We start from the raw sequence: 20696 nt of genomic DNA, 5'->3' as shown, positions 1-20696 counted from the left end.
GGAGAAAACTGTGTCACTGCTAGCCGGAAGGCTTCTACAGATGTCTTAATATGCTTCTTTGCAATAAATGCAATATCAGGTCACTGTTGGGTGCAATAGAAATGGCACTTCTTTGACCGAGACCTTGCAGCCTCAACAATCCAGTTCCCTGAAACTGAAAGAGTGAACAAACAATTAAATCAACTTTTCATCTCTGCGTGACTTCTGTGCACCACGCAGCCAGGACATGAAGAACATCCCTCCGGCCTGCAGCTGGACTCGTATCTGAATAAAAGTGAATCTGAGGCACCGCTATCTGCTGCCCCCTGTGGGTTCTTAGAGGGTACTGGCGAAATTACGCTGGAAAACCATCTAATCTCATTACTGCAAACTGAAAAGCAGCCGCTTGTGTGTGTGAGCAGTCAGACGCAGACATGCACGCATGCACACAAAGGCTAAATATGGCTTTAAATTTTATATATATATATATATATATATATATATATATTTATAGCAGCTCTATATAGCAGCTATATATATAGCAGCTCAATGCAGAAAGCACAAGCACAAGCCCTCCTTTATTATAATCAGCTACCATTTGTTGTCAAGTGAATTAAGATGTACATTTCTATTTGTTAGGTATTTTTTTTATACAAAATAAATTTCTGCAAGGTTCCGTTACAGAAAAAAGAGGAAAAGAAAGCAGCGCTGTCCATGATGATGCGTCTCTACGCACAGACCTGAACGCCCACCCCTGAAAAGACGCTGATGTGGATTGGCTGCTAAAGATACCAACAGCTGATCCACGTCTCTGATTGGCTGCAGCGCTGCTTACAGTTACGTTATGCTTACTCCACTCACACTGGCAGCTGGAGAGAGGGAAGACGTAATGGTTTGATTCCCTGTGCACTGGCAATGGTCGTCGTTCTGACATTACTCGGCAAATTTCTCTAACGGGAGGAGAAATGAAGGTATGTGCATGTATTTTTAAACAGATTTGTGATTTTTATGCGTTAAAGGAACATTATAACATAGGTTATTGGTGAACTCTGCATAATACTGCAGGGATTAGCAGGGAATACCCCCCCCCCCCCCCCCGGCTCTTTAATGTAAATTCATTCTAATTTATACTCTTTCCAACAGGAAGAACATTAAGGATTTACAGTGTACCTTGAATTTAACGTCTACATAAGCGCTGTCAGATTGATATAATCTTCCTATTGCGCCTTTGAAACGCTTCCTGTATGTTTCCAGCCATGCTGATAAACACTGGGTACACCGTGTAGCCTTCTAATGAGCCAGCTTTGACCCCAGTGTGATAGTTCAGCGGACTAAAGCCCTGGCAGAGACATCCATTCACCGTCTGGCTGTAATCCGCTCTAACGGGATAGAGAGGCTGCGGTCAGGCGGCGGAGCGGTGACTTGTCTCGGGATGGACAGGAGGAGAGGATCTCCTCCTCAGGTCCGGAGCTGGTTCATCCTCTTCCTCTTGTGTGTACAGTCTGCACAGTGTGTTTATGCTTGCAGCAGCGCCGGATATAAAATGTGATGAAGCGGTCTAACAGCTCGATCCGGGCCGATAACTGATGAAGAAGAGGGTGGCGATGATGTCATTGGTACACTAATGCTGCTGCTGCTGCTGCTGCTGGTGGTGGTGGTGGAGGTGGCTTCTCTGGAGAAAGTGGAACTGCCATGCACAATCAGGCTTGACTGTGAGAACACAGTGTGAAAACAGCTTATTACCTGTTATTAAGTGAGAAAACCGCTGCTGCAGCTGCTGAAATCCACCTGCTGATGAAAAGTTAGCCTTCAATCACATTTAATGGATTCAGTGAACAATGAAAAAATAACCACTGTGCAACTAGAGACTTAAAGTGCCATTAGCTGGATAACGTGTAGCTGCTTGAAGTAAGAAACTGCTCACTGCATTGTTTCCTAAACTACTTTACAAGCTATCCTAAATAAAAGAAACCCTAAACACTTATTTTGGCAACCTAGGGAAAGATGTGTAAAAAGACTAAAAATAATATAGGCATTTATTGTAGTCGCATATTCTCACATGAAAAACACACTGAATGTTTGCCTAGTCTATCAAAGCTCCAGCTTTTTACCTTTTAATTATTATTGTGACTGCAGCCTGGAGAAAATTTAGTCAGATATCTAGTTTCTTGTAGTCTGGCCAGCAACAAAATTCTAACTTACTTAAATAATGTGCACTGTTGTCTTTCCCATTTTGAACAGTGGCTATATGAAACCATTCGATCTTTATTTGTAAAGCACTCTTTATACACAACCAGGGAAACACAAGGTGCTACACATAAGATTAAGAAAACAACAGCAACAATAGTTTCACAGTGTATACACAAGAGCAAAAGTTTCCCATTTGGATTGTTTATTGTGTTGTTTGCTGTAAAATACTGCAATATTTAACAGCAGTAGTTTGGTTTTAGTTTATTTTTCTTGGACTTTCTTGACAAATTTCTATTCAAACCTGTGATACGTGAGCCTGTGACAAGTCTTGTTTCAGAGCAAAATAACAAGTTAAAATAATAAGTTTTCATCAGAAAAAATGTTAACGATAAATAATGTGAGTCATCATGGATCAAATATGTCACGCCTCACTTTAGGAAAACAAAAGCAACTAATCAACAAAATAGCATTCTAAAAATGTATTAGTGCTGAAACTCTGCATTTGCAGACAAATATTCAAATCACACAAACAATGCCTGCATGCTAATTCTACATAATAAATTTTACTAAAATCTGAAATACAGTTTTACATGTAGGAAGTTGCTGAGCTTAACCAGTGCTGGAGAATTAAAATAAATGAGGTTGATGGAGCTTTAGAGTTTCTGTAGTACTTATTTATTATGGATACAGTCTCCCAGGACACAGTTTGGCACTGATTACACTCAGTTTCACTTATACACAAGTCAAAAACACTGTTGACACATCTTGAATCTTTGCTTCACAGAAACTAGGGCATTTTTTTGTTGGGTCGGGATTTTCACATATTTTCCACAGTTGTTAATCACAAAATTGTGGCTGATAATAGTAACAGAAGGCTTAACTCTGTGAAGTTAATTTTCCCAGAGGCACATCATCATTCACGTTGTCCCAGGGAAGCTAAATGGACGTGTTGTTTTATTGACTAATCGGGTTTAAATTGAAAAGCAGCTTTTCTGCCTCTGTGGATGGCGGACAGCGTTTCTGTGTGCAAGCATGCATCTCAAGCTGTGAAGTACTCCTGCACCAAGGCTGTGTCAGACAGCATAGAAATTTGTCTGGATCCATACTGTTTCTGTGTGCACGTTTGATTTTCTTTCTATTTTCCAAACCACCAATAAGTACATAAGCAGATGGAAGTAAACACTAACAAATCTGATGCAGTGTTGCTTTGGGGATCACAATTTGTTCCAAATGAGACAAAACTCACCTTAGGGCTCCCATCTAAAGTGGAAGAAGAAGTCCAAAGCTATTAAGAACAACCTGGAGGCACAACAGATTTCTGGTGATAGCTGTATTTTTTTTACATTGCTAAATGATTTCCTGAAGCCTGATACAGAGGTCCTACCTATTTTTCATGTGAAACTTCCATGCTTTTCCATACTCTAAACTCCAGAGTCCTCGTCCATATTTTTTTTAAATAAAAACACAAATATTGTATGTTAATTCATGGAAGCCAATTCAAACCTTGGCTGTTTCAAATTAAACCTGCAACTATAAGAGACCAACAGAAAGAAAGAAAGAAAGAAAGAAAGAAAGAAACTATCTGTTGTACTGTATGCACGTGGACAACATTTTGTTAATATAATGCCACTTGTAACTTCATAATGAACCCATTTTGTTCATAAATTAAAGGCAATGCTGACTATTTAAACACAAGTATAGTGCCTAATGGCCACTGACGGGTCCATCAACCTGATGAGAGAATAAGTATATACTTACACATGTGTTTCCATACTCTTACTATCTTTCCTACACTTATTCAAACCTTGACTAAAATCAAATTCCAGACTTTTCCCGACTGTGTAGGAACCCTAATGATACGCTGCACCAAAGTCAGTTTTGCTTGCTATTTATGATGGAAACTGTGACTTAACAAAACATTTTAAAGCCTGTAGAAATTAAAAACACAATATCTTTATATACATTTCCCATTCTTCTAGACGCCTGCTGAATCATATCGACTGCATGAGTTTATTTTCAGTGACAAGAAAATCTCCAACCAAATCTACCTTCTCAGGGGGTGAATGGCATCTGGAGCGGATGTAGAAAGGAAGAAAAAGAGGAAATGAAAAGCACAGACGAGACAGTGGAGGATGAAAGATGCAGAGTTTACCCTGATAACGCCATCTGTTTGGTAGTCAGATGTGGGTATTGATGGCTGGACAGACCGGGTCTCAGTGATAGGACGGGAACATGAGATGAAGAAGAGTGCAGCCTTTTTATGAGTGCTTCATTGGAGTTCACTTTGCTCTCCTGTAACAGTAACATCAACACTCCTCAAAATCCCTCTGTCTGCTGCAATTTCACTCTAAAACCTAGCAAGTGTCATTCTGGTTTTAGATTAATTCTAGATTAGAAATTTTTAATGCATATGTAGTGATTTGTCCACAGTCGTACTTCTAAAGGTATAGTTGTCATTGTGAAATATCTTTGTTGCAGGCCACTAATGACTGATTTAAGTGTGTTATCTGAGTCCTTACTGTATTAGCATACATTGAAAGCTATAACACTGGGGGAGAGACGAAGCAGAAGTCCAGATCAGCCATCAAATTCTTGATTCTGTTTGCTCCAGCCAGCAAGCTACCAGCATGTCAGGATTTCCATTTGTTTCAATACTTTAACTAACTAAAAGTTACCCGTAACCCTTGAACTTTTCCACATTTTGTCATGTTACAACCAAAACCTTCAATATATTTTATTAGGTTTTATGTAATAGACCAACACATAGTAGACAATAACTGTTAGGTGGAAGAAAAATATTACTATTATTACTATTAATAATATTACTATTATTAGTTTTAAACATTATGTACAAACAGAAGTCAATACTTTGTAGAACCAAATGTCTCTGCAAAATAGCTCAGTGTCATTCAGAGTGGATGGAGAGAGGTGTGTGGACAGCACTTTTGAAATCTTGCCACAGATTCTTGATTTAATTTTGATTTGAACTTTAATTGGACCATTTTAAAATGAACGTGATTTGATCTAATTTTTTGTCGTAGCCCAGGTTATATGTTTAGGGTGGTTGTCCTGCTGGAATGTAAACCTCCACCTCAGTCTCAAGTCTTTTGCAGCCTCCATCAGGTTGTCTTGCAGTAATGACCCCATATTTTGCTCCATCCATGTTCCCATCAACTCAAACTAGCTGACTTCTAAAGGCAATTGGTGACACTAGGTTTGATTTTGAGGAATTCTGTATTTGTGAAAATATTATTCATTAAATATTATTTCCCTTACAGCTCTCAATTATTGTCACGTAATAATCCAATTTAACACGTTGGGGTTTAAAGTTGTAATGTGAAATTGGTGTGAATACTTTCACAAAGCATTGTAGATCCTATTTAATATATAAATCTTTGTTTCCTGTCACTCAGACTGATTAACATAGACTTCCTGCTTGGATTCTGTTCATCTTAAATTAAGAGAGAAATTAATCATGTCATGAGAGGAAGAAGGAGGATATACAATAAAAATCATGCCTAGATTTTAAAGTTTGGGTGCTGTTTGCTCTAACCAGAATGCTGCCAATATCTCTGGATTTTAATTTATTTGAAGGTCTAATTAACCAAAAATAACCTTCTTTTTAAAGGTTGTTTTGCTGTTAACTTGTAGCTTTTTAGCACCGTTAAGTTTAACGGGATAACATCAGATCACAACATAACACATTGCCTTCTGTCATATTCTGTCATACCCAGATTTTTTCTTTTTTAACGTTAAAATAAAAATAAAATTTGATATTTAGTTCTATTTTAAACTTCTATTAACTTAGGGCCTGGAATTACACAGATGTAAAAAAGTGAAAATCCAATTGATTAGAAAAGGCTGAGTCATCTTTCTGTTTATTCTGTGAAACTGGGATTGCCTCCTGAAATACAGGAATACTGATTACCGTATTTTCCGCACTATAAGGCGCACTTAAAAACCTTTAATTTTCTCAAAAAATGACAGTGCGCCTTGTAATCCGGAGTGCCTTATACAGGTCCTTCTCAAAAAATTAGCATATTGTGATAAAGTTCATTATTTTCCATAATGTCATGATGAAAATTTAACATTCATATATTTTAGATTCATTGCACACTAACTGAAATATTTCAGGTCTTTTATTGTCTTAATACGGATGATTTTGGCATACAGCTCATGAAAACCCAAAATTCCTATCTCACAAAATTAGCATATCATTAAAAGGGTCTCTAAACGAGCTATGAACCTAATCATCTGAATCAACGAGTTAACTCTAAACACCTGCAAAAGATTCCTGAGGCCTTTAAAACTCCCAGCCTGGTTTATCACTCAAAACCCCAATCATGGGTAAGACTGCCGACCTGACTGCTGTCCAGAAGGCCACTATTGACACCCTCAAGCAAGAGGGTAAGACACAGAAAGAAATTTCTGAACGAATAGGCTGTTCCCAGAGTGCTGTATCAAGGCACCTCAGTGGGAAGTCTGTGGGAAGGAAAAAGTGTGGCAGAAAACACTGCACAACGAGAAGAGGTGACCGGACCCTGAGGAAGATTGTGGAGAAGGGCCGATTCCAGACCTTGGGGGACCTGCGGAAGCAGTGGACTGAGTCTGGAGTAGAAACATCCAGAGCCACCGTGCACAGGCGTGTGCAGGAAATGGGCGACAGGTGCCGCATTCCCCAGACCTGGGCTACAGAGAAGCAGCACTGGACTGTTGCTCAGTGGTCCAAAGTACTTTTTTCGGATGAAAGCAAATTCTGCATGTCATTCGGAAATCAAGGTGCCAGAGTCTGGAGGAAGACTGGGGAGAAGGAAATGCCAAAATGCCAGAAGTCCAGTGTCAAGTACCCACAGTCAGTGATGGTCTGGGGTGCCGTGTCAGCTGCTGGTGTTGGTCCACTGTGTTTTATCAAGGGCAGGGTCAATGTAGCTAGCTATCAGGAGATTTTGGAGCACTTCATGCTTCCATCTGCTGAAAAGCTTTATGGAGATGAAGATTTCATTTTTCAGCACGACCTGGCACCTGCTCACAGTGCCAAAACCACTGGTAAATGGTTTACTGACCATGGTATCACTGTGCTCAATTGGCCTGCCAACTCTCCTGACCTGAACCCCATAGAGAATCTGTGGGATATTGTGAAGAGAACGTTGAGAGACTCAAGACCCAACACTCTGGATGAGCTAAAGGCCGCTATCGAAGCATCCTGGGCCTCCATAAGACCTCAGCAGTGCCACAGGCTGATTGCCTCCATGCCATGCCGCATTGAAGCAGTCATTTCTGTAAAAGGATTCCCGACCAAGTATTGAGTGCATAACTGTACATGATTATTTGAAGGTTGACGTTGTTTGTATTAAAAACACTTTTCTTTTATTGGTTGGATGAAATATGCTAATTTTGTGAGATAGGAATTTTGGGTTTTCATGAGCTGTATGCCAAAATCATCCGTATTAAGACAATAAAAGACCTGAAATATTTCAGTTAGTGTGCAATGAATCTAAAATATATGAATGTTAAATTTTCATGATTACATTATAGAAAATAATGAACTTTATCACAATATGCTAATATTTTGAGAAGGACCTGTATATGGATCATTTGGTTAATTGGTTGATCCATACTGGTTGTACACGGCGCTCTGTCAAAATGTTTCAGTACGACTGGTAAACTACAAAGCCGCACCGCTTGCAGCATTACGGCTACCGTAGTCAGGGGCGTCGCCGAAGTAATAGCGGTAAACACCTGTACTGTGCTTACTCCTAGTTCAACACCACTTGTGTGTGTATAACGACCCCAAAATGGCACCTTTCAAGAGACACGCTTACAATGCTGAGTTCAAACTCAAGGCTGTCAGCTACGCAGTCGAACATGGGAATAGAGCAGCAGCGAGAGAATTCAACATTAATGAATCAATGGTACGGAAGTGGAGGAAGCAAGAAGATGACCTGTGCCAAGTAAAGAAGACTAGAAAGAGTTTCCGAGGGAATAAAGCGAGATGGCCACAGTTAGAGGACAAACTCGAACAGTGGGTTGTTGAACAGAGAGCAGCAAGTAGAAGCGTCTCTACAGTCACTATTCGTATGAAGGCAACAGCGCTAGCACAGGACATGAACATCAATGAATTTCAAGGCGGTCCTTCTTGGTGTTTTCGTTTTATGAAAAGACGTAATCTCTCCATCCGCACACAAACTACCGTCTCGCAGCAACTGCCAAAAGATTACCAAGAAAAGCTGGCCACGTTCCGCGCATACTGCAAAAACAAGATCACTGAAAAGAAGATCCGGCCAGAGCACATCACCAACATAGACGAGGTTTCACTCACCTTTGATATTCCCGTGAACCGCACTGTGGAGAAAACGGGGACCAGTACGGTGTCAAACGTTTGACTGCAGTAGCTTCTATTCTATGCGCCTTATAATCCGGTGCGCCCTATATATGAAAACAGTTCTAAAATAGGCCATTCATTGAAGGTGCGCCTTATAATCCGGTGCGCCTTATAGTGCAGAAAATACAGTATGTTTTTCCTTTATATGTGTGCCCACTTTGTTTATGTAAAACTGTTGGATCTCTGTTATTTGAGGCTACATTTTAATAAAAAAAGAAATCTATTTAATCAAGCACCTTGTCTGAATACAGGAGCTGCAATATACGCTGCCACCTGGATTTAACCAAGCAAATAGGTAAGCCTCCCATTGGATAATTACTGCATGGGTGATTATTTAATTTCCCTTTGGGATTAATAAAGTATTTTTGAATTGAAGTGAATTGAATTGAATTATGTTTCAGCTGGAAACACGTTATTTAACCCCAACTGGTGCAATCAGTTTCTTCTCATTTCTTAAACAACTATCTTTTCCAAGACCACAGGATGCGTCAAAAGACACATCCTGTGGTCTTGGAAAAGATGTCAGTCTGTTTCAGAAGGGTCAAATCATTGGCAAGCATCAAACAGAAAAAACATCTAAGGAGACTGCAGAAACTACCAAAATTGGATTAAGAACTTTCCAACACATTATTAAAAAGTGGAAGGATAGTGGAGACCCATCGTCTTCAAGGAAGAAATGTGGCCGGAAAAAAATCCTGAATGATCGTGATCGACGATCGCTTAAACGTTTGGTGAAATCAAATCGAAGAAAAACAACAGTAGAACTCCGGACTATGTTTAATAGTGAGAGTAAGAGCATTTCCACACGCACAATGCGAAGGGAACTCAAGGGATTGGGACTGAACAGATGTGTAGCCTTTAGAAAACCACTAATCAGTGAGGCTAACTGGAAAAAAGGCTCCAATTGACTAAGGAGCATAACGATTAGACTCTGGAGCAATGGAAGAGGGTCATATGGTCTGATAAGTCCAGATTTACCCTGTTCCAGAAGTGATGGGCCAATCAGGGTAAGAAGAGAGGCAGGTGAAGGGATGCACCCATCATGCCTAGTGCCTACTGTAGGGGGCAGTGCTATGATCTGGGGTTGCTGCAGTTGGTCAGGTCTGGGTTCAGCAACAGTATGGGTTCAAAGAATGAGGTCAGCTGACTACCTGAATATACTGAATGAGCAGGTTATTCCATCAATGGAGTTTTTCTTCCCTGATGGCACGGGCATATTCCAAGATGACAATACCAGGACTCATCGGGCTTGGATTGTGAAAAAGTGGTTCAGGGAGCATGAGACATCATTCTCACACATGGATTGGCCACCAGAGTCCAGACCTTAACCCCAGTGAAAATCTTTGGGATGTGCTGGAGAAGACTTTGCACAGCGGTCAGACTCTACCATCATCGTGGAAATAAATCTTGTGACATTGCAGAAGCTTATTGAAACAATGCCACAGCAAATGCGTGCCGTAATGAAAGCTAAAGGCGAAATATTAGTGTGTGACCTTCTTTTTTTTTGGTGGTGACTTTTTTTTTTGGCCAGGCAGTGTATATTTGCTTTTGTAACAGCATTATGTTGAGAGCACTTTTTGTACACAGTTCACTCTAGACCAATAATGGCTAGAAAGTCAGAGTGAAATTCTTGTGAAGGTTATAGTTAAGATATCAGATCAAATTTAAGGAACATTGCAAGTTAATTGTTGTCCCATTTCAACTTTATCTCATCTCTTTAAGGATTTATTCCCATTCCGAGTGCTCTTTGTCAGAACACATTATCTTAATATTGCAGCCATTTATTTAGTCATATTTAACGTGTTTTGTGTTTAAACTCAAAAATACAAATAAAAAGGGTTCATCTTATAATTCTAAGTTAAATGAAAGGAACTTGATTTATTCTGAATATTTGCTTATGTTGTCTTGAGCCAAATTCTTTGTTGGAGAAACATTAGTTGGAAGTTGAATCACACATTTATATTTCTGTTTGATTGTAAGAGAAACTTTGCAAACATTTTGTCTTGTTGATTTGGATTAATTAACTTACTGAACTTATTAAGGGGTAATCGTTTGAATCTGCAGCTCTGTTTCAGGTTAATTAAAGGCGTCTGGCGATCTAAATGAGATGTTTTTACTCAGTGAACTAAATATCAGCGAAAAAGACATCTTAAAATAACTTTGTCCTTGTTATTGATATTTTATAAATTAATAAATTTTATACATTTTCTATTTGCTCCAAAACTGCCCTTGGAAAAACACTAAACTTTATTAGAAGGTTGTGTGTAAACATTAGTGAAGCACCGATTGATTGGCCAGTGACAGAAAATGCTCTGATCAGTGATCAGCAGATATTTTTCTGTTCATTAAAAGCATCAAATCAGAAAACTCCCACTTTTATGGTCTATAAATACAAGAAAAAACAGCGTCTTCTTTGACACACTTTGTTTAGTCAAATTCAGATAAAGCCTGAGGAAACACACCCATTCATTTGGTGTAGGCTTCCAAACCCCTACCGCTGTCAAGAAACCTGCAGCACAATATTTTCTCTTATCACTGGTGTTTGTTTCCATTAAATGTGTCAAAAATCCAAGAAACTGTCATAGAGGATGCATTTGGAGTTGGGAACATAGAAACACTGATGGCGCAAACAATTTAATCCACCGTCCAGCTGATGATCTCAAAAGCTAAGTTGTCATATATCAATGATTTATCATGGAGCATTTGGAAATGTTTCATGAGGATGTGTTTGAAGGAGTATTTAGTGTAGTTCAGCAACTGAATGGTGAACTTGTTAGTAGTAAAAATCCATACTTATGCAACTATTCATTAAAATTCATCTTAATTGATCTAAAAAAAGATTTTTGTTTTGCGTTTTCTGACTCATTTATTGTCCTAATTAAACTCTTTGGTCTGCCTCATTGACCCAGTTTCTTCCGATTTAGCTTCCCAGATGCCAGTGCATTTTTTTCCTTTTTGAACGCCAAAAAAAGCTCATTTTATGAGGTCAGATATCTGTTCATCTACATGAGTCTTTCTCCTGTAGGTTTTCTATTTAAGTCTGGAACTCCATCAGTTTTTGCTGTTTTGTTAAAACACAACCAGGCTGGATGAACAGGGTTTGATTAAATCCTCTGGCTTCAATAGATACAGTTTAACTGGCATTTTATAATTACCTAAACCCAATTGAATTGACCTGAACTGAGCTCTGTCCAGGCATCTCCAGGTTGTCACAGCTAAAGAGGAACGCAGAGTCATGAATCCGTTGAATGGATGGATGGATGGATGGATGGATGGATCCACTAGTGTCTTTTTTCTGTAAAATATTTAAATTATTTGCCAAATATCTGGCATCCAAAGTAACCAAAGAGGATGGGAGTTTTAAAGGACCTTCCATATTCCTAAAGGTGCATATACATCTCATGTAAAGAAGCCCTTGTTTGTTTGGGACTCTCCGCCTGCAGAGCTTTCAGTCTGCTAATGGACGTGACAGTGGGGGAAGTCGAGATGCGGGCAAAAAGCCAGAAAAGTCTTGTTTTTTATGGCTGGACTGCAGTGGCTTCTCATCCTGTTCTGGAGAATGCAGTAAATGTTGCCTTTTAGTGGCTTCCCTCCAGGATGGAGGATGTATCTAACCAGGAAGACTGTTTAGCAGCAAAACCTCCAATCGAGTTGATACCAAAGGCCAAGCAAAGCAAAGTGTTATGCATTGTGGTTCAACTGCATAAAAATGAAGGAAAATATTCAGTTATTATATATCTATCAGATTTCAGCCGAGGACCACATACATAGACAAATAGGCTAAATGTTTGGGAATAGCATATGAAATGACACTTTTGATCACTTATTTCTAACCTTTTTTTAGTTCTGACTGTAAAATGTGTTTGCTAAAATATGAATAAATAATCGTTGCCTTCTAGAAAAACTGAAATGATTTAAGATTTATTTTATCAGTTTAATCATGAATGAATGGAAGAACAGGCGGGCGAGGAGAAATGCACAGACTTTACAAGAAGCTGTTAAATATTATTGATTTGAACTTTAAAGAGACATGACTGCAGGGAGACACATTGACTGTCTGGCTGCGCTGCCTCCTTCCCAACCTGACTCCATAAATAGAGCCTTGTTCCTAAAGATTGCATAAGGAATCCCTAAGCAGATGGGTGAGGTCAAATCACAGGGTGTTTGTGACAACTCCGAGCAGAGCGCTGTCTTAAGACGGGACGTGGCCGTACCCTGTGGTTCTCATTGTTTCCCACACAGAGCCGCCTTACATTAAGCTCGTGTCAGCTATTGATTCTGGAAGCTCGGGAACAACAGAAGATGTATTCTCCCCCCACGTCTCATCTGTATGCTCCGAGGAACCGTGCCTCCAAACACTGTTTTTGCTCCGTGACTCGGCACTGTTAAAGCAAAGAGACAAACTGAAACATCAGGACTTTTAATCTGCTGTGTGGTTCAACCTTCAGAAAAATAAGGTCCTAAATTTCAGTCAATTCAACTTAATAAGGCTTAAAAGTGATGAAAACCCCACACTTTATAGGAAGCTTCATTCTGCTGACAATCTTAGAAACTTCTGCTTAAAAACTATAGAAATTATCACAATTTCTGATGTCTAATTATTTTTATAATCAATACTTTCCACTCTAAATTGCCCTTAGGTGTATGAATGAGTGTGTGCATGGTTGTTTGTGTGTTGCCCTGCGATGGACTGGCAACCTGTCCAGGGTGTGCCCCGCCTCTCGCCCATAGACTGCTGGAGATAGGCACCAGCTTCCCCGCGACCCACTATGGAATAAGCGGTAGAAAATGACTGACTGACTTTCCAAAGCCCTTCTGAGATATTAACTGGTTAAATTAAGGTAAAACTTTGATGCCATCCACTGGCTTCCTTTAATAGAAACATCTTCTCTTGTAGGAATTTTATTATTAACTGAATCTAATTGTTTTGAATTGCATTAAAATTCAATTTAATATAAATCGGACTGTTTTGGGCTTAGCTGAATTAAACATGTTTGTTTGTGTGAAAAGGGATAATTGTGGATTTTGTGCCATTTAAATAAATGATCTGAATTAAATTAAATTGAATTGAATTGAAGAAAACTGCTGCGATGGACTGGCGACCTGTCCAGGGTGTACCCTGCTTCTCGCCCATAGACTGCTGGAGATAGGCACCAGCTCCCCCGCGACCCACTATGGAATAAGCGGTAGAAAATGACTGACTGACTGACTGAAGAAAACTGCACTAAACTAAACTGAAATAAAGTAAACTTAAAAGAATTTAACAAAATTAAACTGGATTGAACAAAACTGAATTGAATTGAACAAAATTTAAGTAAACTGCATTCAAATCAGCACAGCTCAGCTGAGCTAAACTGAAGTGAGTTCAATTAAATTTAATTGAAATACATTTATTAGAGTGATCTGAACTGAATTGAATTAAACTGAACTGTAGTGAATTAAATGTAATATAGTTGAAAATGAAATGAATTGGATAGAACTGAACTGAACTGAACTGAACTGAGAGGAATTTAATTCAGTTTAATAAATGGAACTGCACTGAAATCAATTGAACTGGACTGAACTTGGTTTCCTGATGTTTTTTTCTTCATTATGATTTCTAGAGAAACTTTATGAGGCAAGAGATCTGTTCATCAACATGACTTTCTCCTGTGGGTTTTCTTTTCAGCTATAAGCTTCAATTGCCCCAGCTTTGCCCTAGCAATGGTCATATATACACACTATATTGCCAAAAGTATTGGGTCAACCACAAAATGAATGAGTTCTGGTGTCACTTCCATGCCTACAGATGTATAGTTTGGTGTGAAGAAACTTGACTGGCCGGACCTCAATCTTGTTGACCACCTTTGGGAGGAATTAGAGTGGCAGATAAATACTTTTGCCAATATAGTGTATATATGTGTGAGTCTGTGTGTTCTTGTATTTACTGCTGTGGATGATGCTGGACGGAATTACCTAAAAACTTGTCTCAGTTATTTTTATCTTATCTGGCATCCAAAGTGCTCAAAGGTGATAGGTGAACATAAATACACCTTGTAACCCGGCAAAGAAACCCCTGTCACTGTTTGTTTGGGGGCTCCCAGCCTGCAAACCTTTCCACCAGCTCCTAGAAATCTTTTATCCCATATACACCATAAATCAGTTCCTTCTTCCTCTGTTACATTTGTACTCGGTAGTCCGATTTTTTGGGGTTCTTAGATAGGAAAATAGAAAGTCAGAGGCTCTGCTGCATCCCATTACCATGGAAGTCATAACTCGGATCTCGGAATGACATCACACAACCTAACCATGTTCCAGGGGCGATTCAAGAAAGCAGTGCACCTGCTCCTCAGTGACTTCTCAGTAACAACTATTAACAATTGTTTTGTAAATGCATTTTTTATTGCATGTTATACTCTCACTAACACAGGGTGACAGATTTAATTAGCTAAAAATGGAGGGAGGTGCAAATAAACAGTTAATTTCTGAAAGTTTCTGCAGTTTGTAGAAAACACAGAGCTGAGCAATAACAGATGAGCATTTTCACACAGTTTTGTATACCTGGTAAAGTTTCAGAGCCAACATGATGAATGCCGCTCCCTTATATTTTCTGATATTATACAATATATATTATAATATCTAAATATATTATATAAATAAATGTTGACCTGTTTGGTTTGTCCAAATGATTCCGATATTGCAGGGATCACATACAAAAACATTTTAACGTCTCAAACGCAAGATAATAAATACCTGAAGTGAAAGTTATCGTCTCCAGTGAAAACCCGTGACTTTATATTTAATTTTAGCTCTTACATCATGCTAAGTTTCTGAAAAGGAGTGTAGTAACTTGTGACACAGAATTGCATTAACAAAAAGTTATGAACTTACCTTTCACTTTGTGCAAGTGTTGCATAGATTAATTAAGCTGTCATGATGACATTGACTTAGAAAATGCATGCTGTACTTTACTGTAAATAAAGCAAACAGAATCTGAGGATGCATGTTTCTCTATAACTCAATCGTTGTGCCATGTCTGTGTTTTTTCGTGGCAGGCAGGGGCGTCCTCCATGTGGGCGTCATGTTGCGGCCTGCTGAATGAGGTGATGGGCACGGGAACGGTGCGGACACCGCAACCAGGGTTCGGAGCAGGGGCAGGGCCCTTCCGCTTTGCCCCCAGCGCAGGGTACTCCACCTACCCCCCCACCAGCTCAGGGAGTGCCGGGCAGCTGTGCAAGGCCTGCGGACTGGCCTTCTCCGTCTTCAGACGCAAGGTAAACACAGGCCAACTTTAGAACTTGGTGGGTTTATATCAGTTTTAGAAGCAAGGAATGAAATATGAGAAATTAATACAGCCTTGGCCAGTGGTTGCTGAGACCACCTATCCCTCCCTCTCTTTCTCACCACTATAGGATCGCCATGAGTTTAAATCCTAAATCTACAGGACTTTTAGCACTTTGTGCCTGGCTTACCTTCATTTCCATGCTGCAAAAGACTCTTGCAAGATTACTTTTTAGTCTTTTTTTCCTGCAAATTTATGTAATGATTGCAACTTTTTAAATTGACTTTCATGATGCATTCAAGGAACATATATATAATTACTGAGTCTCTTTGAATCTTGGAAACTCGTGTGCAATATCATAGTAAAACTGTGCAGTATTATATAAATTCAAATTTAGGGTCTTTGGGATTATTGAAATGTAAAACAGTCTTACAGAGCCTTGCGAAAGTACTCGGCCCCCTCGAACTGGTCAACTTCTTGCCACATTTCAGGCTTCAAACATAATGATATAAAATTCAAATGTTTTGTGAAGAATCAACAAGTGGGACACAATCGTGAAGTGAAATGAAATTTATTGGATGTGTCAAACGTTTTTAACAAATAAAAAACTGAAAAGTGGGGTGTGCAATATTATTCGGCCCCCTTGCGTTAATACTTTGTAGCGCCACACTTTGCTGCAATTACAGCTGCAAGTCGCTTGGGGTTTGTCTCTATCAGTTTTGCACATCGAAAGACTGAAGTTCTTGCCCATTCTTCCTTGCAAAACAGCTGGAGCTCAGTGAGGTTGAATGGAGAGCGTTCATGAACAGCAGTCTTCAGCTCTTTCCACAGATTCTCGATTGAATTCAGGTCTGGACTTTGACTTGGCCATTCCAACACCTGGATACGTTTATTTGTGAACCATTCCATTGTAGATTTGGCTTTATGTTTTGGATCATTGTCTTGTTGGAAGATAAATCTTCGTCCCAGTCTCAGGTCTCTTGCAGACTCCAACAGGTTTTCTTCCAGAATGGTCCTGTATTTGGCCCCATCCATCTTCCCATCAATTTTGACCATCTTCTCTGTCCCTGCTGACAAAAAGCAGGCCCAAACCATGATGCTGCCACCACCATGTTTGACAGTGGGGGTGGTGTGTTCAGGGTGATGAGCTGTGTTGCTTTTACGCCAAACATATCGCTTTGCATTGTGGCCAAAGAGTTCGATTTTGGTTTCATCTGACCAGAGCACCTTCTTCCACATGTTTGGTGTGTCTCCAAGGTGGCTTGTGGCAAACTTTAAATGAGACTTTTTATGGATATCTTTGAGAAATGGCTTTCTTCTTGCCACTCTTCCATAAAGGCCAGATTTGTGCAGTGTACGACTGATTGTTGTCCTATGGACAGACTCTCCCACCTCAGCTGTAGATCTCTGCAGTTCATCCAGAGTGATCATGGGCCTCTTGGCTGCATCTCTGATCAGTCTTCTCCTTGTTCGAGATGAAAGTTTAGAGGGACGGCCGGGTCTTGGTAGATTTGCAGTGGTCTGATACTCCTTCCATTTCAATATGATTGCTTGCACAGTGCTCCTTGGGATGTTTAAAGCTTGGGAAATCTTTTTGTATCCAAATCCGGCTTTAAACTTCTCCACAACAGTATCTCGGACCTGCCTGGTGTGTTCCTTGGTCTTCATGATGCTCTCTGCGCTTTGAACAGAACCCTGAGACTATCATAGAGCAGGTGCATTTATATGGAGACTTGATTACACACAGGTGGATTCTATTTATCATCATCAGTCATTTGGGACAACATTGGATCATTCAGAGATCCTCACTGAACTTCTGGAGTGAGTTTGCTGCACTGAAAGTAAAGGGGCTGAATAATATTGCACACCCCAGTACTTTCGCATATGAAAGTGACCCTTATCCATAATTTTTATATAAAAAATAGCACAAAGCCAAAACATTAAATGGTAAATGAGTTTAACTTTTAAATTCTTGTTTTTTATGCATGCTATCTGTAGGATTTAGTAATTTTTCCAAACTGCGATGACTAAATTTCTGAGCTCTCATGGTTTCTCTTGGGAGATAGCTCCAAAATCTTCACGGATGGTTTTCACTAAATGCACAAATTTAGAGTCAAACCTGAATGACAGTCTGATATTCATCACTTAATCTGATCCTTATATATAAATGTGGGGTTTGACATACCTGCTACTCTGCAGAAATCTGTCAGTAATCTTGACGTTTTCTTGCTTCCTGTTCAACTTAGAGTTTTTGAAGCTGAATAGATTTGTCTGGCAGTCAGACACATTAATAAAACCTCAGCCATTCTCAGCCTCCTCTCTGCTCACTGCTTCAGATCGCACTTTCATCCTCCACACGCAGCCAGTTGCCTTCTCTCCGACGGCGGGTTGACTCGACGTTTGAGTGTCAGCGTGATATTTTCGCGGCATGGAAAAAGTCACACTGGGAGATTAGCTGCAGCCGGTTGAAGAAAGGCATCTTTTACGCTGGAAATGTGCTCCTGGTGGATCTGGGGCTCAGTTGTGCTCGAGTGATAACAAAATGTTTACCGCCGTGACTGACCTGCTTTTTTGTCCATTTGAAGTGTCGATCTACTCCGTCATTCTGTATCAATGATAAATGTCAAACATCGCCGGGAGCTACAAACAATTTGTTCCTCTTTTCTTTATTCTCACCAAGAAACGACTGGGTTATGGTTGGACTTCATGCTGCTGGTTTATGTGGTTTGTCTTTGTTGAGACAAAAAAAAAAAAAAACAGCAGCTTTGACTAAACATTTTGTTTTAAAGGTTAGGCTTGTTCAGCCTAAATCCATATATAATGTCTTGCAAAAAATATTCACACCCCTTGAAGTTTTTCACATTTCATCAGGTTCCAACCACAAACTGCAGTATGTTTTATTGGGATTTTATGTAATAGATTAACACAAAGTAGTGCATAATTACAAAGTAGAAGGAAAATGATACATGGGTTTCTAATGTTTTTTTTTTTTTCAAATCAAAATCTTTAAACTGTGAAATGCATTTGTAGTCAGTCGACTTTAGTTGTAACCTCTTAACAGAGTCCAGTGTAACTATTTGCTTTTAGAAGTCACCTCATTAGTAAACAGAGTCCATCTGTGTGTAATTTAATCTCAGTATAGATGTTCTGTAAAGGTTCCAACAGAACATTACTTGACAAACAGCACCATAAAGACCAAAGAGCACAACTGACAAAGCAAGGAGCTGATTGGAAGATGGGTAGAGCTAAATACAGGGACAATCCTGGAAGAAAACCAGCCAGAAGTACGATGTAATAGTTCAGAGCCAAGCATATTAATGTATGAGAATGGCTTAGTCAAAGTCCACAACTAAAACAAATTGAGAATCTGTGGGAAGACTTGAAAATCAATGCTCGTAGAAGCTCTCCATTCAACCTGACTGAGTTTCGGCTATTTTGCAAAGAAGAACAGGCAAAATGTTCAGTCTCTAGATATGCAAAGCTGCTGGAGACATACTCTAAAAGACTTAAACCTTTAATTACAGCGAAGAGTGGTTTTGCAAATCATTCATTTAGGGGGTCTGAATTCCAATGCATACCACACTTTTCAAGTTGTGTAGGTTGTTTGTAGGACCAAAGTGCAGTCAGGAACTCAGGAGCAGGCTGGTGAGTAGAATGATTTAATAATAAATGTAGTAATAATTAAGATTTAACAATAAATGAAACAGCAAACATACAGTCTAAACCAAAAGGAGAAATAGGACATGCTGCATGGGCAGAGTATCAGGCGATATAACAAAAGCATCCAGCAATGAGTGAAGACAAGCAGAGAGCTTATATGCTGAGGGGTGTGTGGAGAAAGGCATACAATGCAGGTGTGACCAATCAGATATGAGAAACAGGTGAAGAGAGTGAAGGCAGAGAGCTGAGAGGAGGAGACTAATGAACACAGGGGCTGAACAGAGAAACTCAGAATTACTAAAGGGATAACGGAGATAATACAAAATGTACAAAGAACACAAGAATGAACTATGAAACTAATATACAAAAGAATGAACTAAAATGGCAACAACTGGAGAGCATAAATAACAGGGAAATGAGGCAAACGGAGACATAAAAGGAACCCAAATTTTGTTCTACTTTGTGTTAGCCAATCTTATAAAATCCCAATAAAATCATGTGATGTTTGTTCTAGGGGATTGAATACTTAAGCACATGTTTTATTTATCAAAGCAACAGCTCACATGAGTACAAACAGCTCAGTTTCTCAATTTGTCTCTCTGACTTGAGTAAAACAAATACTTTTGTTTATGAAAAGATTTTTTTCACGTACAGGAAGGAATAACTGATCTGATGTCTGTCTCTTTAATCTTTCCCTGCAGCACATCTGCTGTGACTGTAAGAAGAGTTTCTGTGCCCTTTGCTCGGTGCTGCAGGAAAACCTGCGCTGCTGCACGACCTGCCACCTGCTGCGCGGCACGGCCTTCCAGCGCCCTCGACTCATGCAGCTGCGGGTCAAAGACCTGAGGCAGTACCTGCTGCTGCGCAACATCCCCACCGACACTTGCAGGGAGAAGGAGGACCTGGTCGACCTGGTGCTTTGCCACCAGGGAACACGGGGGACACGGGAGACACCAAGACCCGTGATGGAGGAGGACGAGGAGGATGAGGAGGAAGATGAGGATGACGACACGTGTGGTGATGAGGAAGAAGATGGGGGAGAAGACACAGACAGTCTGCACTCACTCCCCCACTCACGTGCAGCGTCACCGCCCTCCGCAACGCGCTCCGCCTCTGAACAGTCGGTCCTGTCTGTCTCTCAAGGGGACGTGCTCAGCCCTAGTGACAGTTCAGGGACCCCCAGCCAGGTTGGTGCTCGTATCGAGCTGCCTGCTCCACCCTGCC

General features: G+C 40.0%; 1 protein-coding gene across 5 annotated transcripts in view; it reads left to right on the top strand.

The window, feature by feature from the left end:
- Nucleotides 1–835: 835 nt before the first annotated feature.
- Nucleotides 836–20696, top strand: part of rnf34b (ring finger protein 34b) — a 33290-nt gene continuing 13429 nt past the window's right edge. For 4 of the 5 annotated variants that reach the window (XM_047373226.1, XM_047373225.1, XM_047373223.1 and 1 more), the window contains exons 1-3: nucleotides 836–950; nucleotides 15586–15804; nucleotides 20174–20659. In XM_047373226.1, the coding sequence (XP_047229182.1) occupies nucleotides 945–950; nucleotides 15586–15804; nucleotides 20174–20659 (711 nt within the window). In that variant the 5' untranslated portion in view covers nucleotides 836–944. Of the gene's footprint in view, nucleotides 951–8802; nucleotides 8847–15585; nucleotides 15805–20173; nucleotides 20660–20696 lie in introns of all 5 variants that reach the window. The other variant, XM_047373224.1, reaches the window with a different exon arrangement.

This window comes from Girardinichthys multiradiatus, chromosome 8 (assembly GCF_021462225.1).
Source record: "Girardinichthys multiradiatus isolate DD_20200921_A chromosome 8, DD_fGirMul_XY1, whole genome shotgun sequence".
Taxonomy (NCBI): Eukaryota; Metazoa; Chordata; class Actinopteri; order Cyprinodontiformes; family Goodeidae; genus Girardinichthys; species Girardinichthys multiradiatus.
The sequence above is the reverse complement of the archived record's forward strand: the minus strand, read 5'-3'. Positions and strand labels throughout refer to the sequence as shown.